General features: G+C 37.7%; 1 protein-coding gene across 2 annotated transcripts in view; it reads left to right on the top strand.

Annotated features, from left to right (window-relative positions):
• Nucleotides 1–24747, top strand: part of CDK15 (cyclin dependent kinase 15) — a 91518-nt gene that overhangs the window by 19542 nt on the left and 47229 nt on the right. For both annotated transcript variants that reach the window (XM_072418754.1, XM_072418755.1), the window contains exons 5-11: nucleotides 4152–4231; nucleotides 5268–5362; nucleotides 7043–7105; nucleotides 13978–14101; nucleotides 16411–16531; nucleotides 21025–21118; nucleotides 24092–24155. In XM_072418754.1, coding sequence (XP_072274855.1) covers nucleotides 4152–4231; nucleotides 5268–5362; nucleotides 7043–7105; nucleotides 13978–14101; nucleotides 16411–16531; nucleotides 21025–21118; nucleotides 24092–24155 — 641 coding nt within the window. The remainder of the gene's footprint in view (nucleotides 1–4151; nucleotides 4232–5267; nucleotides 5363–7042; nucleotides 7106–13977; nucleotides 14102–16410; nucleotides 16532–21024; nucleotides 21119–24091; nucleotides 24156–24747) is intronic.

Raw genomic sequence — 24747 nt, 5'->3', positions numbered from 1 at the left:
GATCGGTGCTATACGATCGTTCGTATATATCGTGCAGGATCGTTCGTTGTTCGTTTTCCAACGATAATAATTGGAAGTGTGTACGTAGCTTTAGACTGTGAGCACCCATTTATGTCTCCTGTAATTGCAGGCTCAGGGTGGTGGGCAGGTTGTGTCTCTGAATACAACCCGCCCACTCTCCCATCGCAGGCTCAGACTTGCGATGGGAGAATGGGCGGGATCTGGTATCATGATGTGACTCTAGGGGAAGTTCGTTCCCCTTTAAGTAACACATAGGCTGGGGTGTAGTGGGGTGAGCACATTTACATAGTACCGTGCCCCCACTTTTTTTACAACTACAACCCCTGGAAGAGACTGCAGAAATTTACAATAGAACTAAATTCTCACTTTGAACTTTTGCGATTCAGGCACGTGGTTATTACAGAAAGGTACAGGTGTGCAATAACTTCTTTTACCCGCCTGATTGCTACCCATCTGTAAAATGTTGCTGAGCTGGCCATGCACAGCTTAGTGTTGCTTGCCAACACATGGCACATCATGGCTTCCCTTCTACATACAGTACATGAGAGTTACATCATCCCTGTATGGCCAATCAAGAAAGCCGAAGATCATCTTTGGGAAGACGGTGGGGCCCGACGATGGAATGGTGAGGGGTGAGTAAACTTTGATTTTTTTAGCCTTGAGGAAATAAATTCAGGAGGGGAAATTACTGCAAAAGATTACAAGTGTGATCAAGGTTCAAAAGGGTGATATTTTCCATATCAAGCTAAGATCAAGAGCACGGGATACAGCCCCGAATTAGGAGCAGGAAAAATACTTCTAGAAAGTTTTATTTTTTGCTAAAAAAATAGTTTATTATCATAAAATATTGAAACTTGCTTGGAGAAAACATCATTAGAAAATGATTCAAATAATAATGAGATTTTATTTTTACTTTTATTTATACATATTTATTTAAAACAGGACATGGTGAATACAATATTTTTAATATGTAATAATGTGGTTCATGAAGTTAGAAAATGATTTGATAAATTGCCTGGTGTTGGGAATAAATGCTGGGTATATTTTTATTATAAATATTGATGTTGGAAATTATTTATATTAATGTATGACAATTTTGTAATAGGCAGAACAAAATAGATTTTACTTTTTATTTCTGAAAAATTTGGACATTTTCAGACACAAATTTATTTATAGGGTTGTGTTCAAGAGGGTGACCAGCGTTGGCAGCATACACTAAAAAGCCACAAACTCTGGGATGCATTAAGTGGGTTTATTGCAAATTAATGCATACACAGCACAGCAAACAGTGAATAGAGCAACAAACCTAAAACATACAGTGATAGCAAGCTACATACAACTACAGTATATACAAGGAACATGAGCAGGATAGGCAAGTGGCCAGAGCACCATCCAGGTGTAACTTGGTTGCAGCAAGCCCCCTGCTACCATGAGGCCACCAGCAGGTCACATTGGTAACTGCAGGCTTCCTGCCACCCTTATATTGACTGTGTAAAGCAAGAAAAAGTTGGCAACTATGCTAAAGCATCCTTTTATAAAATATTAGTAAATATATTTTTTTTCTGCATTAGTAGCTATGTAAAATGTAAGCAATAGCTATGATCTAATCCATTATTTTAAGTGCAATTTCCAAGTTTCCTTTAATGGTAAAATTATACAGGATTTATAAAGCTCAAGCATATTACGCAGTGCTGTAAATTAAATAGGGGTTTCAAATGACAAACTGATCCATACAGTGACACAGGAGGAGTAGAGGACCGTGCCCCGAAGAGCTTACAATCTAGGAGATGGGGGAAGGTGGAAATGTTTAGGTGGAAATACCAGGTGTATTATTACTGATTGCATGCAAACAGATAAAGATACTGTAAATTCATATTTTAAAACATTTTGTTATCAATATATCAGTATGGAGTGACATATACCATTTCTCAACTTGGGTATAAATAAACTAAGCCATATTGACAGAGAGTGATATCTATTCTTGAACCAATCCAATAAGCTTTTCAACTGGCTAATATTACCAGCTGATTTGCAGTTGTAAATAAACTAGCACTATTGATCTGTTGTTGTGACTGGTTTAATTCAATACACTTTAACGGCTCAATAATGAACTCTCAAGGTCTCTATATGTAGCATGTTTGGCATGTAGGAAACTAATTCATTGGAATTGTTTCAAAATACTCTACCTTTATCACTTCAAAAATTATAATACAACTTGTCTATGACAAAAAAACTTTTTAGATGTTTAATGCAAATTAAAGGATAAGTACACACAAAACTGATAATTTGAAACATTATGCCAATGGACAGTGTCTTATATCCTATTGGTAATATCTCATGTCACCCAAGATCCTGGTTTATGGCTGGTATGAATGATTCCAACTTTTCCTTAAAATTATTCTATTTATATTATTTTTGTTTTGCATAAAAAGTTCAGTTGCTGGAAGTCTCTCTGGTTTCTAGCACTTGATACTGGAATCACTCCAATACTATAATTGCAGTGCCAGGATTTCCTTCTTCACAGGGGTAGCAAGGTTTCAGTCTGCAGCAATGCTGGAATGTCTGTAACCACTGAACAACATGAATATTATTGCAGCCACTGACGTGAGGTTACATTTTATTTCTTTCAAACATCGGGACTTTTCAGGCAACCCAAATTACTGCAAATCATTACTTTCATAAAAAAATGAATACCATTTTTATTACTAAATAACAAATATAAACATTCATAAAAACAACATTTTTAAAAAGGGAACAACAGCCATTGATTTGACCCTTCTTGCTTTGCTCTGCTCGATGCATTTCATGGATTTCAACCACTTCCTCAGGAGCATAGTTTAGATGCTACAGTTACATTGATAGCAATACATACATCAATTCATCCATTTACAAATTCCAATGCTAGAATAAATACATACAATATATATAAACCTACAAAATTCATAAATATTCAGCCCCATGCATGTGTAATCCCCTCAAAGAATTGGCTAAAACCAGGAGGTGGCAGCCAAATAGTCCAAAGTTTGGTCAGGTAGTGATGAGATAAAAAGTCCCTATTGCCTATAACCTTATATCTAAATACTAAAAAAAACCCAGGACTGCAAACTGCCACTCACCATGTCCAGGCTCGGATAAAGGGAAGGTAAAAAAGCTGGTTACCTTTGGGTTGCTTTAGAGGGGAAACACCTGATGACCTGCCTCTAATACCGATAAAATATGTAGCTCACAGCTGATGGGGGATACACTTTGGTCTTATCACCTTGGATGCTACAAGACCTTGCCTTGGCACTGCCAATGACATCAGTAAAAGAGGGGGATTGCTGTCAGTGAAGAAGGGTGGCTTTTGCCCCAAATACCAATAAAAGTTTTTTTTTGCTGAGTTTTTTTTTTATCAGTGTATTCCCAAATGAAGGAGGTTACTTTTTTGCCCCAAGCACCAGTAATGGTGATTTTTTTACTCTCGGCTTTTCATTGGTGTATCCCCAAGCTCTACTTTTACCTACAATAAGGATAAGGAACATACGTACAGCCATACAATGGGAAGTGGCACCCACTTTATTGATCTAATTTTTTCAAACAAACATGTTTAGCTTTTCTATGTTCATACCCATCAAGATATCATTCTTAATGATTTTAATCTAATGATAAAAGTTTGGTAGCGGCAGGGACAGGATAACACTCTAGAAACAAGCATTTTGACAAGGAGAGGTTTCCTTGATGATAAATTCTAATGTATGTTTGTGGAATGATGTCACTATGCTATACAGTGATCATTTCCACCTACAATGCTCTTAAATGTGTCAGGAAATGACTGAAAAAGGATGGAAAGTTCCTCTTCAAGTATTCCACACAGTTTACATATTATTCCTAAGAGGAGCTAAATGTTGCTGTCTAATGTTATTTAGAGGAGGATGTGATACATATGACGAACCTGAACTGAGAAATAATCTTTCAAACTTTATAATATATCACTTTGGAGAAAAGGGATTTGGATATTTTACATACTGTGCACAGTGTTTGTATCAATTGGTATTATTAATAATATTCCTTTAATGATGATAACAATTATCATCATCATTTGGAACATGGCCCCATGAATGTTTAAAGTAATATGTGTTTATATTTTTTAGGATTAATGGGCAATTGGTTGCTTTAAAAGTTATCAGCATGAAAGCCGAGGAAGGAGTTCCCTTCACTGCTATCCGAGAAGGTAATATATGTAATATCCAGGACATACGTGTATTGTACTTGTGTCTATCCAACATAATGGGGTTGATTAACTAAACAAATAAAGGCTTTTCCCATAGAATTGTTGTTATTCACCGTTGGTGATAAAATAAAGCTGTGTTTGCTTTAATATTCCAATCATGTGCTAGCTTGAATACTGTTTTATTATTTTCCCAACATATTATTGGGTATTCAAAGTGAATACTGATTCACCATATTTACTCCCATCCATACCATGTTAGAGGAAACATTCACTTTGTTAAGTTAACATTCTCTACTGCTTTAGTATATCAACCCCTTGTGTATCACCTATACACTATAAACCAGAGGTTGGAACTCGAGTCGCACAACTTGGACTTGAGTCCGACTTAAGTCACCTGATTAAATGACTTGGAACTTGACTTGGGGGTTTTGTCCAGTGACTTGCGACTTGACTTGGGGGTTTTGTCCAGCGAATTGCAACTCGACTTGCAGTGATTCTTCTGTAACACCGCCTTCCTCCCTGCCTTCCTTGCATTCTAAGTCCATGACTTTCTCCTCTGACAGCTGAAGGGAACGGGGAGAAAGGTGGTGTTACAGAAGCCTCACTGATCTCCTCCCTGTCCCTTTCAGCTGTCAGCAGAGAAAGCCAAACTTAGTGGACTTAGAATGCAAGGAATGCGGGGAGGAAAGCGTTATATCAGACAACACACGACTTGCAAACGACTTGATAAATGAAGTGACTTGACTTGGGACTCGACTTGGAAGAATTCTTGGTGACTTGAGACTTGACTTGGCACTTGGTGTCAATGACTTGGGACTCGACTTGGACTTGAAGGGCGACAACTTAGTCTAACATCTGCTATAAACTTAACATCACATTTTACCTTTGTCACAGACATGTGTATATCATCTGTTTTAGTTCCTATAGCCCAGAAGCTTCTGTATTTGTCAACATGTCATGAAGGTGTAAAAATTAAAGTAATTGTCATTAGTTGAAAGCATTTTAGAAATATGCTTTTCTATTTTATGTCTTGTAGCATCCTTGTTAAAAGGCCTGAAGCATGCAAACATTGTTCTTCTTCATGACATCATTCAAACCAGGGAAACATTAACCTTTGTCTTTGAATATGTGGTGAGTATATTTTGTGAATGTAAATATTTTCTGATTATATCTTTTTATTGGGATTTTTGTAAACTATATACATTGTTATATATACTTGTTACAATAGCTAGTGTGTGAGATGTGCAAATGCGATCTAACCAATCTTTAGATGTCTGTATATGCATAAATGTTTGGGATATATTTAGTGGCGGATGTTACCAACAGTGGGCATAATAATAATAATAATAATAATAATAATAATAATATAACTACGTTGGGTGCATATCATGAATTTTCTTGTAAAAGCTTGGTTCCCATCCTTCTTACTCCTGAGCATACCTATAGGTCATTTAATGTGATGGGCAACCTTTCTGAGTAGCTAGGGGAAGAAGACAAACTTGGCTTTTTCTTTTAATAAAAAAGGCAGAGATTTGTAGATAATTTAGCTGTTTTAATTGCTGGATCTGCTGAATGTTTTGTCACCTCTGCCTATGCATTGTTCATTAGGTGATCAGTTTGAATCCCTGGTAAGTATCAAGGTAACTTCATTGGTTACAATATTAAATGTAAAGCCTACGCCAAGTTTTCTCGCCAGCTTGACGTATCTGAGTTTAGTATCTTTAAATATCTTAACTAGACCAAGATGATGTAACTTCTATGTATGCATACAAGAGTTCATTCTTGTCACAAAAGGAGACTGTACACAGAAAAGTAAGAAGTGTTTATTGCAGGAGAGATTAGTATGTATTTCTGCAATAAAGAAATCCTTTCTACTCAATGAGCTTTTACCAGTTCCACTTTAATCTTTTTCAGTACAAAAAGTTAGTGGCTTTACAAGAGTCAAAAACTAAATAAGTTTTAGCACCAATTGAGCATATATCAAAAGGTAAAAAAAAGCATCATACAAGGACAAATTACTTTATACAGCAATGATTCCAATCCTGATTTGTTTTCACTTCCAAATATTCCCTTTGGGGGGAGCTCACAGTACAGATTTCAGCAACTCTCTAACATAATCTGACTGTTAAAGTTTGCTTTGTAATGATTTAGTCAGCCCAATTAACTGGTCTCAAATGAGCTTCAATCACATGTACAGTCACTCCATGAAAGTATAACTACATAATAAAACTTAAATACATAATAATAGGAAAAACTATTTTCTTTCTCTTCTAAACATGTCCTAATGTAGGTAAATCCATGGTCTAAATGAGACACTAAAGAGATGGTCATGCCAAGTGAAGTAACCTAGAGCAACTAATAAGATACAATGTTACTACAATCAGATAATAAAAAAAATGATAAATGAGAATAACAGAAAGATGTCCTTAGATATGATATCCAAGGTGTGAAGAAAATGAAGCACATACCGGTATTCAGTTGTGTAAATATTCATTTCTAGCCAGCAGATAAATCAGGAGTGCCCAACAAGTGGATCGCGTTCTACTGGTGGATCGCAAAGGTAACGCATGTAGATTGCGGAGCCCTGCCTTTTAAAATAATCTCTACCATGCAGCGGAGTTAATAAATCCAAGTTTTTATTGTTGGTAGATCATTTTGACTTTGAAAGTAGCTCGCAAGTGTGGGCACCCCTGGTGTAGATGTACAGGTTTTGGTAGTTGAAGCTGATGAAATTTGGATTTAACATATAAAAATGGCTGCAAACTACTAAAATCAATGTTTTGTTCATTTCTGATATTTTCTTCTCCACAGCATACAGATCTGTCACAGTACATGGCACAACATCCTGGAGGACTTCTGCCATACAATGTTAGGGTGAGATCCTGTTTTTATTATTGTGAACAAGGATAGACAATATGAATGCCTAAGATTCATTACTAAAACTGCTAAAGATGGTATGTGATGCTTCTTGCCATGCTGACCAAAGCTTTGCTTCTCTGTCCGGTTTACATGTTGTATTGGCTTCTATGTAATCATCTTGCATGTAAAAAATAGATTTGATATGAATGGCTCATAACTGATATGATTCATATTAGTTATATGGCCTATCTCTTGTACTTGTACAGCTACAATACAATCATATTGTTGTATACATGGAGAGACAGTCGGCCCTTCCAAGTTTACAGAACCAGCTATAAAAAAATATATTTGGAGAGAGCACAGTTCCTGGTTTTTATTTGTTTGGGTCACTCAGGTTAGGGCATTAGGTTGGCTAGACATGAAGGAAGTTGGACATGGAAGTCCAATTATGTGCCCAAAAACTAGGGACACACTAGAAGAGAAGATCATGGTTCTAAAAGCCTAGAGGACAGTAGAGCACATCACAGTTCTGGAAGGTAAGGTGCCAGTAGAGCAGATAACTGTTCTGAAAGATCAGATCATAGATCAAAAAGCTATGGGACACTAGAGCAGGTAATAGGTCCAAAATCTAGGGGGCACTAGTGCAGATTACAGCTCTGAAAGCTAGGGGGCACTAGTGCAGATTACAGCTCTGAAAGCTATAGGGCACTAGTGCAGATTACAGTTTTGAAAGTTTAGGGGCACTAGTGCAGATTACAGCTCTGAAAGCTAGGGGGCACTAGTGCAAATTGCAGCTCTGAAAGCTTGGGGGCACTAGTGCAGATTACAGCTCTGAAAGCTAGGGGGCACTAGTGCAGATTACAGCTCTGAAAGCTAGGGGGCACTAGTGCAGATTACACTGGAGGTAAACTCAAACCTTCAAATCTCATGTGGCTAAACTTGTAGTATCTATCAATGGAAAGGAAAAAGAGGAAAGCATGGAGGAAGAACAGTTGTCCATAGATATAAGGTTGCTTTGATTCCAGCAAGAAAAAAACTGGATGGGGTAGTTTGTCTGATGGCTGTGGGTAGTTTATCATATCTATATTCATCAGTATTGATATGCCATTTGAGGAGAGATCATGCATTTAATTAGAGGACTAAATAAACTCATATGCACATCACAGCATATTGTTGATTTTAGCAGATTTCAGGCAGGCTGGATTCTCAGGTGACACCCATTCCAATTTGTCAAATGGCTAAAATTTTATTTGAAGTTTTTATGCCAATAGATTCCTGTTTCTTTAAAAACACAGTACTGTGGGGTTGTTTGCTGTGCACACAGACCAAGACTGTCAACTCTTTTGAAAGGGAAAAGGACTAGGTGGGCCAGAGGCAATGGTATGGCTACATTTAGGGAAAGGTACACATGGTTTACAAAAAGGTCATTGTGGAATTGGAGAGAGTGCAGAGAAGGGCAAATAAACTACTAAAAGGAATGGAGGAGCTCAGCTATGAGGAGAGATTAGCTGAACTGAATTTATTCTCCCTTGAGAAGAGACATATAATGTTTATTTCCCTAGTGGTTGAACTTGATGGACTTATGGACTTGCGTCTTTTTTAACCTAACCTACTATGTAACTATGTAACTTCCTGTACTGCTATACCATCTCTTACTACTCCATGAGTCAATGTTCAGATAAAGGAGACCCCGTAAGAGGGAAGGGAATACTCCAGACAATCTTGCTATTATATCATGCTAAGGTACTGGAACTCATAGCAATAGTTCTGCTGATCTTAGATCCATTAAAAGAACTGAAGAAAAGTCTTGCTCCAAGTTAGATACTAGTCCAGCAGATAATAACAGTCCCAATTATATAAGATATTGGACATTGAAGGTGAATCTTGTAGGCTTGCTCCATGTGTCCCAGTTGGCTTTTGCGGAACATGAAGAAAGTTATGAACATATGTTAGGTATAAAAAATATCCAAGACAAACAGACTTGCTTGTGCAAAAATTAAACTTGTGTACACCAGTTCCCCAACATTGGATTGATGGAAGACAGATCAGGAACGACTGCTGTTCAGTCCTATGGAGCAGAGAATAGCAGGGTGCAGCTTTCTTGTCCTCCCCACTCCCCTCTCTATAAAACAGATTGATGCTGGGTGTACAGCACTCATCAGTCACTGAAAACGATCATGAAAGTTTGTTTCCGGAGACAATTCTCTGATGACCATTCCCAGGTGGCAAGGACCCATTCGGATAAAGGAAAAGGGTCAAGAACTAAAAAATGTCTGCTAGGTCAGTATAATAGCACAGATAATATGTGTTCCTAGATTTGTGCACGATTGGTAGCCCCAACCTCTCATCTCTTATCCAGTGGTGATTTCTAATGACGTATCATTTGAAGAGTTTTTTGTGACACATCCAGTAGTAGAGTAATCTGTTGAGAACCACGGGGCATTTTTCCCTGGCTGCTCTCATATTGACCTCTATAATAGTGGACTTTGCAAAGGACATTACTTTTGTAGTTTCACTGAACAAGAACCAATCATTAAATTACCTTTGTTCAGTTTTAACCAAAAGGTAAGCTTTTCCCCAGAAGTTGCATAAAGGTGTGTCATATAAACAGTAAGTCCTCAGTTATGCTGTGTAAGCAGATATTATTGCTGTGGGATCTATTTGTAGTGTCAATCACTGAGAGATGAAGAGATACCATGATAGAGATCATGTAAGTCTCTATCACTCTACAACTGAGACACCTTCCAGGCCAAACTAAATGTTTCCACCTCTAACTCTTCCCCTTATACCTCCCCCTGTTTTCACTGCAACTGGCAATATCCCTTTCCACCTCATTTTAGCAGCCTCCTGTTTAGTAATTGGGGCCTCTATGTTATCCTGCAAATTGGTAACCTTGGAAAGAAAGACATTTTGGTACACCCACTGTAAAAAAAACAGTCATAGTGTCCATTGCTGACCCATCTAACAAGTCCAGGATCCTTAAGGAGGTTCCAGCTGACTAAAAAAGAGCCATGAATGTCACCAAGCCTCAGTATATCCATAACAGTAGGGATTACAATTCTCAAAAGTGTAACCGAGTAACTCTTTCCATGGTGGGTGTTTCCCACATAAGAGGGTAACCATTCATCTAATGAGGATGGTGAGGAAGGTGAGTCTCAGATATGTTAGCATCAGCCAAATGTTCTCCCATCCCACATTTGGTGCCTTCTGCTCAGTGGGGAGAATGTATCACTGGATCTCTTGTGCAAGATCTCACTATTCGGTTTCACATACCTTTGGTGGCCCAGTGGTAAGACCTTCTGAAGAAGCAGCGGGAGCTCTGGAAGTTGTGTGCTTATGCTGTCATGTCCAGGTCATACCCCCTTCAACTTTCATACTGACATATGTATGTCCTAGCTCTCATTCCCAAATACTTCTCAGGCTGGATACATGCGTCAGATGATTCTTGTCTGATAACTGCCTTAGGGCTGATATCGGACAAGAATCTGGCATGTGTACAGCGCTTGTCATTCCTTGTCTGAACAATGGTCCTGGCAGATCAACGGACGAGGAACGATCGTAATGTAAGAAAATGGTAGAGTGCACAGCGGGGTGCCACTCAGTCGTTCTCCCCCTCCCCTCTCCATAGAGCAGAATGGCGATGTATGTACAGCACTCGTTCATGCATCGTGCAGTCGTTTGTCGTTGGAAAGGATCGTAAAAGATCCTTTTCATCAACTATTGCACGAGTGCACTTAGCATAACAAAGCATCTCTGTCCATTCTTTTCAATCACAGGTGAGAATAAAGTGGTATTTACATAGGTTACTTATTATTGTAGCAGTACACACACTTAGTGGTTATTGATGATAATGTGCACTATTAGTGGGCTAAAACTGATTATCAGTGATCAGGTTCTTTGGTTGTATAGATAGTACATTTCTCCGCATTTAGTTAGCCTTATAAGCTGTAGACATATTTGTCAATCATTAATTGAGTTATCAGCTCTGACATAGATAAACTCCTCAGAATACCAACATTTCTATTTATTACATACTAGGGAAATAAATTGTTTGGCTTTTAGCTCATTATCAAACATTAAGGAATATTTAAACCCAAGAACAGAAATATTATATATTGCAGTTAACCAGTTCTTAGATGTGGTGACTGCATTCATTTTCATTTTAGTTTCAAATCATCTTTCCCAGCTGATCTTTGTGAACTACAAAGCTCCTCCTTATAAAGCAGAGATGGTAGAGAAGGTGTTTGTAGGCCAAATCAGGAGAACAGACCAGGGTAACAATGCTGCTCCACCATACACACAACGCAGTGATGAACATTGTTGCTATAGGACAAGAAGTGTGTTACTAGTGGAATCACCAGGTGCAAATAAGTGTGTGAATAAAAATATACAGTCCTAAATATCCGAATGCTGTGCACTCACAGAAATGTTTAGGATTTCTAAAGCTGCGTACACACTTTTAATTATCGTTGGAAACGAACAACGAATGACCGATCGGGCAAAAATCGTTCACAAAAAAGGTGACCAATGACACAGACAAACGAGGATTGTCGTTGGAAATGAACAACCGTCACGGCGGATCAGATTGGCCGACGATCGTGTGTACGGTCGTTCAGTAATCAGTGCATGTTTCTGCATCCTTCAAACGATTGTATCTAGCGTGTGTACACTATTGGTGGATTATATTTGAAAAATCGTATCGTTACAGCATGTACAGAACTGTGCACAATACGATCAATCAAATATAATTGTGCAAAATTGTTGATCGGTTATAATCGTTCGTTTTCTAACAATAATTATTGCTGTAATTCTAACAATAATTATTGGTGTAATAATAAGTGTGTACCTAGCTTAAGGGGCTGTTTTGGATATTTAAACTTTGTGTCTGTTGTTTTTGTCACTTCTACCTGAAGAGGAGGCCCTGGCCTAGCATTGTCACATCTGCACTGTGTAAATGATTTTCTTTCTGTTGATTAAAACGTGTGAGGGTGATACTTTCAGCATATTCTGAATCATAACACTAGGAGTAATCATTTTCTAATGAATTAGAGACAGGTTTTTCAAGTTTAACCTTGCAGTGCTCTAAACAAGAAAAATTAACACCTACCTTTACTTGCAAAATTGCTATTTCTGTTCTTTTCCCCCTTTTTTTTTACACTAATAATTATTTTACACTAAAGAATATACACTATATAGTTTGCTGCTTTCCTTTAAAATTATAATTGTAAAATGTTTTTGTTTAATTTTACAAAATAATATTTTTCTCTTACAAGTAGTCCCCGGGTTATATATGGGATAGGGACTGTAGGTTTGTTCTTTAGTTGAATTTGTATGTAGGTTGGAACGGGTAAATTTTTTTAATAAATGTAATTAGGACAAATATTTGTCTCAACATATTATTAGGCAGTGTGGTGTCAGTTACTGTATAAAATCCTCACTTTGAGTTATTCACAAACAAAGCAAAAAAAAAATCTTTATGGAGCCTAGACATTCATTAACTTCTGGAGCAAGCTGTGCTTTGATATGCAAAAAGAAACAACTGCAGAGTTTGTCTTGGTCATTAAAGAGTTACAAGAGGTGGCAGCAAACCACGTCCCATCAAGCTTCTGTCCTGCACAACAAGGAGCAGGGAAGCTGTATGTATCTAGAAGTTGTCTGTATGTTGGATGTCCTTAACTTGGGGACTACCTGTACTTCCTCAATAGAACATATACACTTTGTAAATGAAGGTATTTCTTAGCCTATTAAAGGAAATGCATGCCTCTTCTTAGCTTGTTTTTGTTGGTATAAATCTTCTAGTTCTGAGTACTAGTACTTCGAAATCACACTAATAGTAACTCCTATTCAACTCCAACTGTCTTCCCCACAATAAACGTATTGCTAGCACCTAAATTAATTCCTAATTCATTTTAATACTAAATGAAACCCTAACACGTCAGAATCCCCCTCTGTGGCAAGATTGCACTGTGCTTGTGCTGAGATAATACAGTGCAGAGATTCTGGTGCCAGAACCGAGTGCTCTGTACCCCTCCCCTTGTGTGTGATTTCTATATATAATGGTTTTGCATAAAACTGAATTCTGGAGTTTGTTATAGTCTCTGACAACTGAGAATACCACTACCTAATTTAAACACTTCTATAGACCACAACATTTTTAGGAGCTCACTCTATGCAATAGGTAATTAGCTTCTAAGTGTGCAGTTTATTGGGTCACTCCAGTTGGTATGCAAGAAAAAAAAAAACCTATAGCATGTAAGCCTTATCTTTCTGAAACCTGCTGTACAGTTGAAAAAAAATCCATTCAAAAATCCGGAAACCTCCAGACCCAAGGTGTGCCAGATTTTCGAAAAATCCAGATTTTTGAAAGTTGTACATACCTCCACACACAGGCCAGCCTTCCTCTTGCAGCATTGCGGTCATCTGACACAGTTCTCAACGTGTGTTTAGTGTAGCAAGCAAGACCTAACAGGTGTTTCTGCAGAACAGTGCCATCAAAACATTAGTGGCCAAATAGTGTACTACAGTCCCTGTATTGAAAATATACTACGAAATTCATGCCGGAAAACTAAAGGATCCAGATTATCGGTGGCCCGATTTTCATTTGTCAACTGTACTTAGCTGATATTTGATTATTTAGGTTGAACGATTTACCCTGGTTTTGCAGAACATTTTTTTTGCAGTTTGTATTTTTGTTACCAGTTCTACATACCTCTTTCTACATCAATTATAGAATATTTTTTGGTAAATGAAAAAAGGTGTCATAAGCATGTTCCTGATTGTACACAGGGTTGATTATAACCAGAGATGCAAGAACACAGTGAGAGTGGTTCTGTGCAAAGCACAAAGGCTCCCCTTTTTGATGTGAGACTTGTTATCTTCTTGTGCAGCTCTTCATGTTCCAGTTGCTCAGAGGTCTGGCCTATATCCATCACCAGCACATCCTGCATCGAGACCTAAAACCACAGAATCTCCTTATCAGCTACATAGGGGAGCTCAAACTGGCTGACTTTGGTAAGTCTAGCTGATACAAGTTCATCAGAGTAGCCTAAGCAGCAGGCCTTTAGATTACAGTTCAATTTTTGTAATTAGATCATCATGAAAAGGATTAAACAAACTCCTCAGATTAATGAAATGTTCAATATTGGCAGGTTAATGGGATGCATATGTGTCTGGACTGCATTTAATACAATACTATGTTAAGTAAAAAAAAAAATCTGCTGGGTGTAAAAAAAAACGTAAGGGGCAAAAAATTGAAGAAAGCACTTGAACAGCAAATATAAAACATTCTACCCTCCTCCTGTGTCACTGTTTGTCATTTGCAACCCCTATTTGATGTACAGCGCTGCATAATATGTTGGTGCCATATAAATCCAGTTTATTACTATTATTATCAATAATAATAAAATCCTGGCCATTTAAAACAGTTGGATATCCGGTGGTTTGGTTTGACTGCCAATAGACAACTGTATACCAGATTGGCACATAGGTATACATGCTCCTGTATAGGCATACGTGTATATGTGCGTATTAGTCAAGCGAGCAGCAGGCTTATATTTTGGAGGAACTCTAACCTATATTGGGTAAAATCGGGCCCACAGACATTTCTTTCAATACTGGTGAGCCACTGTTCAGGACACCAGGGAGTCTTGGCTATTATATGAATGTTGTTTTTGGTGTCAAATTCCTTATCTCCAGTATACTAAAGTAACAATTTTATTTGGTTTTTATTTATCATTCCTTTTGTTTACAATAAATGTGTTTATCTAGGTGAAATGTTTTAGATTGAAATCCTTACTTTTGCTGGTGAAAGTGCTTTTCTTAGCTTTTTTTATGCTGACCACATATCTAAAGCTCTAGTGATTTAGTGATATAACATCTGATAAATGATACGTCAGCTGTGGTCCTTCCTTTTGTTAGATCATATAACCAAAAGGCCATTGTATAGGTGACCAGCTGTAAAGGAGTTAGGCAATCATTTCCCCAGAAAAAAATAGCAGTATCATACCACTGTTCTGTAAAAAAACTTACTATATTATATTCATAGTTCTTAACTGTCTAACAGGCTATGAATATAGATTAGTAGCACTGTACAGTAAGTAGGAGCAGTTCAAATAAATAATAACACCCCACAATGTAAAGCTGCGTACACACTTCCAATTTTTGTCGTTGGAAAGGATCTTTCATGATCCTTTCCAACGACAAGGGAGTGCACGATGCATGAACGGTGCTGTACATACAGCACCGTTCATGCTCTATGGAGAGGGGAGGGGGGGAGCGACGGAGCAGCACCCTGCTGCGCGCTCTCCCCTTCCCTTTCATTAGGATCGGCTGTCGTCCATTGTCCGTGGATCCGGCAGGTCGGTCGTCCGGACGATGGACGACACCGACTGTACGCAGATTTTCACCCGATAATTGGCCGATGCCGATTATCGGGCGATAAAAATCTGACGTGTGTATGTAGCTTTAGTTGTGATGCATTGCAAAAAGTTACAATAGGGACTTTGTTCTATTGCATTGTTGTGTGCTGCAGCCAATTACAATGCACTGCCAAGCACAATGGGCCTGATTTATTAAAGCTCTCCAAGGCTGGAGAGGATACTCTCTCTTTTTATTCTGCTTTTAAGTACCCCAAGTCTGACTCGGGATTACCGCTAGGGGGGTTAAAGCTATCTAAGGCTGGAGAGGATAAACTTTCATCAGTGAAGCTGGGTGAACCAGTCAACCTGGGATGGATCTGATCCAAGTTTTAAAACATTTGCTAGCAAATAGTAAAATCCATTCCAGGTTTACTGGATAACCCAGCTTCACTGATGAAAGTGTATCCTCTCCTGCCTTGAAAAGCTATAATAAATCAGGGCCAATGATACTGAATGCAGGATAATGCATGGAAAACACTGCTTTCTGTTATGAGCCCTATTTTACGTAACTGTATCTCAAAGCAATTCCAAAAGTCAGGCCTGTCTGATGAAAAAAAAGCATTAACTTTAATTATCCAATCATGAATGAATAAAATAACTCCAGTTTCAGGGTGGTGATAACTGGAAGTTTTAATAGCTGTCTATGGAGGACTAAAGAAATATAAGCTGTTTAAGTTGAAGATACGTAACAAAATAAACTAATGGTGTATGGTAATAGAGTAATATTCACTTAATTTGAAAAATAAAGATTACTCATAATAGTGACATTTATATTTAGTAATATTTAATTTTAGGAGAAGATTACCATAGGATAAAATAAGTGGTGGTGTTATCCCGTGTAATCATAGTGAATCAAGCCTTTATTGGTGTGATTTCTTGCAATGTGCTTTGATGTCTCTACAGGTCTTGCTCGAGCCAAGTCAATCCCCAGTCAGACGTACTCCTCAGAAGTGGTCACTTTGTGGTACCGTCCACCAGATGTTCTTCTAGGTGCTACTGATTATTCCTCAGACCTGGATATCTGGTACATTGAATTAAGATTTCTTAGCATTAAAGCAGAATTTCATCTAATGCCGTGTTGTTTTCATACCATAAACTCAAAAGAGATCAAAAAGAAAACAAAAACATAAAAATGAATTATGTTACTTATAAAGGGGATTGTCAATGTAACAATTAAATGACACAATTAAAGAACTCTGCAAACAATGCTAAGTGCACACTGTCAGCCACACATACAATGTACAATTTTGGCATGGTGGTAGGAATGCCAAGACAAAGTAACTTCTTTGCTAAGCATGGAAGATAAGTCTTCCTTGGCTGGCCAATGGAGAAGGTCGAAGACTTTAGGCCCGTAATGATAATAACAGATGATGGCAGTGGAGTGACAAAGCAATGGGGGGTCCATGGCATTGAGAGGCTTTGTGTAATAGGTGTGCAAGGATGTGCATTTATTCTGTTCATAATTGGAACTTTTATGTTTATTTTCACTTTATGTAGTACCAGGATTGATAAAAAAAAATAACCATGCTTTCTTTATTCTTGCAGTTAGCAGTATAAACAAAACTCAAAGTGAATTACTTTGCAGAAACTACAGTAGAATTAGTAAGAGTCCTATGTCATGTAATTGGGAATGGGCCTTGGCTTGAAAACATATTTTATTTTCTCAAACTTGAAAAGAAAGTTTTGCTTGAACTAATATTTTAAGGTAAGAACAATACATGCTGTCTGTGACTATATTTTTAGCATTAGTAGCCCCACATGGCTAGCAATATCCAAGAAAGAAAGTGAGATCAATAGACACTTGGTGTGCCCTTCAGGGCTAGATCAGGCCTGCATGCTGAGCAGCAGTCAGTCTTTAATTCACCATAATACACAGCCTATACTTTTATGTATATAGTATATCTCCAAGGGGAGCAGGGTAAAGAAATTGGGTAATGGTGAGGGGGGAAATAGAAAAGATAGATATATTCTGAGTCAGAAACTTGGTAGTATTCTGTGTTTTGTATGCACTCTCTGCCCAGCTACAGAAGAAGGATGAAAGACAATACAATCTTTTTTATCCAGTGGATGGGGGTATGAAATACTAAGTAGCTGCACATGAGTACGGATCATTCAAATTTTAAATCATGAAAATTGCTAAACTTAAAATACCTGTAACACACAAAAAAAAAAAAAGTTTTCAACAATAATTTTCTTATGTACAGTATATATCAGGGGTGTCCAAACTTTTTGCAAAGAGGTCCAGATTTGGTGAGGTGAAAATGTTTGGGGGCCGACCACTAACCAGGGATAGTGTGGGCGTAGTCTGCGCAGGTTCCGCACAGCACACGCCCGCCAGGATGACGTGAGGGATTCCCTGTGCAGGGAGTCCGGTGTCAATGTGGCCTGCATGAATCAGAGTGGGCATGGTCCGTGCGGGTCCCACACAGCACACGCCCACTATAATGATGTACGGGATTCCCTGTGCACACATGGGGACTCCCGTGCCTGCAGAGTAGCGAGCCGATAATTGCAAGGCAGTTGATCAACTCTAATGAAATATAAAATAGCTTTTTTGTACACGTGTATTTTATACTGTGATCAACAGTGCTGGTGGGCCGCATAATATTGATTTTTTGACAGTGGCTGGTGGAAATTTGAACACGGGCCACAATTGGCCCGCGGGCTGGACTTTGGACATGCCTGGTATATATGAATTGTGTTTGATAAGATTAAAGGACTACTGTCAGTCAAACCATCCTAATAATGGATGTGTCCATCACATGACTTGTGGGCAAGAAAATCTTGTTTAGGAATCCACCCTCATGATTGGACAGGAAAGACGGACAGTACAGAATATACTGATTGTGTGTCTGCTGTAGATCTCCAAATCTTTAAGTATGTATCATGGACAGAACCCTGTACCGATCACCCTATTTGCTTTTATTCTTTGAATTTGTGAAGCATATACAGTTAGGCTAAGTTCACATGAACAGTTAAAGACCCCTTTCCAAAAAATATAGCCAAGACCCCTGATTATCAATGAAAATGATGAGAGTAGTTGAAATAAGCATTGCTGCTCTGTTCAGTTTTGTCACTCTATATCCATCATTAATTATTAATAATATTATTACTACACAGAATTTATATAGCATTGACATATTATGCAGAACTTTAAAAAGTTTATAGTCATATCACTAACTGTCCCTCAAACAGGCCCACAATCTAATGCCCCGACATATTTCATTTGTCTTTAATACAGTCCAAGGTCAATTTGGGGGGAAGCCAATTAACAATGAAAGTCATTTTGAAAGCATTTGGGGGGCCAAATTGTGTGCTACTGCCTTTAATTAATTAATTTAATTAATTTAAATACTCCTTTAATTTTTGTTTAAGATTAACATAACACTCAAAAACACCCCTATAGCCATTTTCAGGCAATTTATAACATCTGTAAAAACTACTGAAAGCCATTCCTGGGCACCTAGCAATTAAAATTGGGCATCCGGAATGATAACTGCACGGCAAATTGACCATCCGTCCAAACATAGCATAACTGAGACAGGGAGGTCAGCAACATCTGTGGACAACAGAATGCTTCTTGATTTTTTGTTGCTAATTTGTACAATTACCACCTTGTTCATTTGTTAACTGTCAATTAGCAGGATCCTCAGATCTTACAAATCCATAGAAGGCCTTAGGGTTTCCTTTGGGCTAAGAAGCCCCATTAAGACCCTTCAACTGACCGAACAAGAGACATAGTTACTCGTACATGTACATCTGCATCCTGTGTCAGCAAAATATAAATGAATAGGGAGAACTCTTGAAGCAATTACCTGACTAGTGTACAGAGTTTGCCCCAACCTGGAGGCTATTGATCAATGGAAATTTTAATAAAAAGCAAAAAAGACATTTGCTTCAGGCAGGCAGTATACAAAGAGACTTGTGAATTTCTAATATATTGTAAATCTGGAAGCCAATTGATTTTTGTTACAATAGTTTTCATTAGAGAAAAGCATATAATGCATACACAATGGTATGATGGATGCTCTTTAATAACAGGTAAGATAAATAGAACAGCAACAAAACAACAAAACAAAGAAAAAACATACAAATGATCTTATTTGTGAAAGGGGCTGACAATGCTGTTACAATAAAAATACACAAAAATCAAACAGCTGTAAATAGTATATGAATCAAAATTCCAAATAGGAAAGGAAAATGACACTTTTTGAATTAAAGGTAAAAGGGGCATTTGCTTTGCTAACTTCCAATTTATGAGGAATTATTAGTGTTTACGTAATGAATGGTATGTGTTAAAGTATATTTTATTATTCTATTTGGTATGCTAAAGACTCAAAAATAAAATTCAAAACTATAGGCAGTATTTTGCATCAGCAAATCTATATTTTCCCTATTAACACTGTGTGAGGCTGCATCACTAAAGCCCCGTACACACGTCAGATTTTTATCGCCCGATAATCAGCATCGGCCAGATATCGGGCGAAAATCTGCCGTGTGTACAGTCGGTGTCGTCCATCGTCCGAACGACCATCCTGGCGGATCCACAGACGATGGACGACGACCGATTCTAATGCAAGGGAAGGGGAAGAGCGCGCAGCAGGGTGCCGCTCCGTCGTTCTCCCCCTCCCCTCTCCATAGAGCAAGAACGGTGCTGTATGTACAGAGCTTGTTCATGCATCGTGCAGTCCCTTGTCGTTGGAAAGGATCGTGAAAGATCCTTTCCAACGACAAAAATTGCACGTGTGTACGCAGCTTAAGAGCTCTGGTCCTCACATAAAAAAAAATCAGAATTGTTCCTAATTGTGTGATCACTGTAACAAGGTGTGATCCTGTGATTAAAAACAGTCTGATGTTCAAAAATAAGCCCTTAGCCTGCACATGGCACTGCACCTTGAACATTGTATTGCTAAATAATGTATTTGACATATACAATTACAGTATTACACTTAATAAAACATTTTTATGCATTTGTCATATTATAGTAAAAAAAAAACAGAACACAAAGACTGTGCACTAAACAAACCCTTTGTACATCATAATAACAAAAACCTTGCAAAAACAGGAAGTATTTTCTCAGTCCCCGGTACCTTAGTGGACAAATTCCAACTTTTCGGAAATCACAAAGTGAGAGGCTGAAGCAGTGGTAATCTGTGTCAGACATTTGTGAGCACGGCCAAAGACATATATAAGTATGCATGCTTTTACCATGACGTCTGATTTATTAAAGCTCCCCAAGGCTGAAAAAGATACACTTTCACCAGTGAATCTGGGTGATCCAGCAAACCTGGAATGGATTTCATCAGGCATTTGCTAATAAATGTTTTGAATCCAGGACCAGATGCATTCCAGGTTTGCTGGATCACTCAGTTTCACTGATGAAAGTCACTAAATATGTCTGATAGTAGGATGGTAGCAGATGGTAACACTCTTAACAGTTAACATTTACTTAAGATTTAAATAAGATTTATATATCTATACTTAGAAAAACATTGTGTCCTTTTCCCTGTTTTTCAGGGGTGCGGGTTGCATTTTTATAGAAATGCTTCAGGGATACCCAGCTTTCTCTGGGGTGTCAGATGCCTTTGAACAACTAGAAAAAATCTGGTCGGTAAGTATTCAAGATTCCTTATAATTTTAGCATTTTTTTTGTTTTGCAATTGTGTTGAAATCATGTATGTTTTGTTTGGGACAGTAAATGATACTAATGTACTGTTCCATAGAAATCCCTATTTGCAAAAGACCCAACCATTTAATGACCCTTTAGACACTTGGCCCATGTAAATGTGGTACCAGTTTAATGTTTTGCTATGTTTAACTCCCCAATTGCCTTTTACTTGCATTGGAAAGCAAAGGTTAATTAACATCCCCAAAGTTTATGTACATTACATTGACAGCAAATGTATTATGCATATCAGTGTCTAAACATTGTATGAGACAGATGTGTGAGATGGCAATGGATCTGGTTGTACAGTGCCAGAAACACAAAGTTAGAGAACTGAAATGTTAGTGTTAAGTTCAACACATGTTTATTCAATGCTGATCATTCCTGGACAAACCAGGCAAGGTGCTGGTTCTTCTGCAGTGATATTGTTTTATAGAGAGAAACACCTAGCATAAAGAGACATTATTTGGAAGATAAGATCCAATTTTATTGGTAGTCACATGAAAATACCACCCGCATGTTCCAGGTTAAAGCTTGATTGCTTGATTTTAGAGTCTTTGTATGAGGAGGAGCTGGTGTTTGTATCTTCCCTGGTGTGTTGTGCAGAAATAAAATGACATCAGCCATTTTACAGAAAATTGCAGAATAGAGCTGTTTATTGTGTGATTACCAAAAAGTTTGATCTTAACTTCCAGATTATAGGACTTTTCCTGACCACCACACAATGTTGTCAAGGCTTTTTGAACTAGTTACAAAGTTTGACAACACATCTGTGTATGGTTCCTTTATCCTTCTTCATAGATATCATATAAGTAAAACATATGCAGCTAGGTTTGTGTGCCTTGTTCATCTACATTTTGCCTTCCCCAATCAGCTGAGCTCCAGTACCAGAAACCAGAAGCTATTATAGTAAAATATGAATATATTTAGCTTTCATATTCATATATGTATATATATATATATATATATATATATATATATATATATATGTGTGTGTGTGTGTTGGAATATTTATACACTTAAGATTCAAGGACAAAAACAGAAAAAAAGCTTTGGATGCTGTGCAATGTTGTTAAAAATATAGAAAACAATAAAAAGTCCACACTGTGCTTGTTACACATATTCAACACACAGCTGACTTCCTAATAATGCACCAAAGCACTTATGGAGAGTAGGGAGGAGCAAGCTAGTTTTTAAAACTTGATCTTGTGGCAAATTCGGCTGTTCTCGCTTACTTAAAATAAGCAAGAATGGCTGGTGTAAATTCGCCGATTGGCGCCCGTTGCATTCATTGATCAGCTCAGAGTGCGATCCCCGGCACTAGAGCTTAAATGGGTTACAGTTCTCCTCTTTCAAAACCTCCAGTGCTCTCTGATTGGCTGAGGAAAGACAATCAGGGAGCACTAGAGGTTTTGAATGGGGGTACTTGTCCCCATTTAACCTCTAGTGCCGGGTATAGCAAACAGGATTCCCAGAGGATTCCCAGAGCTGCAAGAATGATTGCAGCTCTGAGAATCCCCTGTGATCCCCTAGGATCTCTTCAATGAATGCAATCCCTGGCACTAGAGGTTAATTAACCTGTAGTGCCCCGGGGATCGCAAACAGGAGGATTCCCAGGGAATCTTGTGAATTCTCCTGTTATAATTTCATCAATCTTCTGATGGTTGCGCAAAATTGATTTCGTTGATTCATTCTCGCTCATTCCTTTTGAATATCTGTGAGTTCTGTACCCATATAGTAGTTTTAATAATATGGGAAATATGTAGGTAGCCTTAAATTATCTTCTTCTAAGAAGCTAGCTGCCTCATTGTTTCTGAATTTCATACCTTCCAAATTACTGACCCAAACATGCATTCATCAAGTGATGTCCGAGGGAAGACAGTCAGGCTCTTCTCTTTGTGACCTGTCTGAGATATAGTCATGGTACAACTATATGGATGTGCATGTTTTCTGATCTAACTATTCCTGACTTGTTGAACAACAGTTGTCTCATGTCTTTTTAGTGCTTTCATTTTGGTGACAGTACTAGATATGCACAATGTACAACTAGAAAGTATTGGCAGAAATTCTTAATGCATCTTCATGTTTCATCATTCCAAATCTTTTATTTATTGTCTGACTTTTCCCTCTGAACCTGCACAGGGGGCTTGATTTATTAAATCTTTCCAAGGCTGGAGAGTATTCACTTTTATCAGTGAAGATGGGTGATTCAGAAACCCTGAAATGTATTTCATCAAAGTATTTGCTAGCAAATGTTTTTAATCCAGATCCATTCCAGGTTTGTTGGATCATTCAGCTTCACTGATGAAAATGTATCCTCTCCAGCCTTGGAGATCTTTAATAAATCAGGCTCAGGGTGTGTGTTTTGATCACTGTTCTCCAGCTGAAAAGTAACATTTACTGTTCAAATGTTTCTTTAAAGAATACCAGAACTTGTCAATAAATGTAAACGTACATTAAGTTTTACATTTTTTAATTATTGTACTTATTGTATGTCATGAGTTGCAACTTATTGTAATTTTGTACTTAAAAAGTACATTAAGTTTTACATTTTTTTTCTCTATTCCTGTTTTTTCTTAACTAGCCAATATGACCTTGCAATTTTAAGAAAGGGTTCTACATTGCAGTGCAATCTAGAGTAAATTAGAAAAAAGTTGTTAGTCTCCTGGGTACCAGTTCTCATAGGACACAGATCCTATATTCTTCTTAAAAGGCTTATTTGGTATATCAATCTACTGCAACTCATGACAATTGACTCTTGGTGAGGGTGAATCTCTCAATACTTTGCTTTGGTATAGCTTGAATGGTGTTGCTTCTGCATAATATTAATGTTTAGTGAATGTTATGATGTCTTTGCTCTGCAAACACTTGTTGAATCATGCATTCTCCAAATATTTCTTAGATTAAGTATTGTTACAGGTAATAGGAACTCCAACAGAGGACACATGGCCTGGAGTATCACAGCTTCCTAACTACAAGACAGGTAGGCATGAAATTATTAGAAAACACACCATCTGTATGTAATGCATTTAGATACAAAGATTCAGTTCAAATATTATGGTATATGGAATAGTCAGCACAGCTAATCCTTATGTGTCTTGGCTCCCAACCTATGGATTAAGTAGGCATATAACTAAGCCAGAAACTCCAGACAATATTGGAATTTTTAAAGTCTATCAACTTTAGTTACATATCTTGATATTACATGGCAGTGCTAGAGGCAGAAATACAGTTTTACATTATTAATGACAATCACTTTTAATGCCAGTCTATGTGAACCAGTTCTGTCTCGTGTATCTTTGAATTATAAAGGCTTGTTCTCTGACGTTCCTAAAATGTGCATGTAATTTCAGTAGGAACTCTAATGCTGAGGGAAAGTTTGGAAGACAGACAATATATGTAATTTGTTTAGTAATAAAGGTTTTATTGTGTTCAAATGTGTTATGTTTAAGGCCTATTTCTGTTCTATGTGCCTTCATGCTGTTTTTTGTCAGGCTGAGGTTTAATCAGAAACAATGACAGATACAGCAAACTCAGTGAAAGAAAAGTACTTAACTAGGGGTCCTTTTTTTTTT

This window comes from Pyxicephalus adspersus, chromosome 7, assembly GCF_032062135.1.
Source record: "Pyxicephalus adspersus chromosome 7, UCB_Pads_2.0, whole genome shotgun sequence".
Lineage (NCBI taxonomy): Eukaryota > Metazoa > Chordata > Amphibia > Anura > Pyxicephalidae > Pyxicephalus > Pyxicephalus adspersus.
Note: the sequence above shows the minus strand (reverse complement) of the source record. Positions and strands in the feature narration are given on the sequence as shown.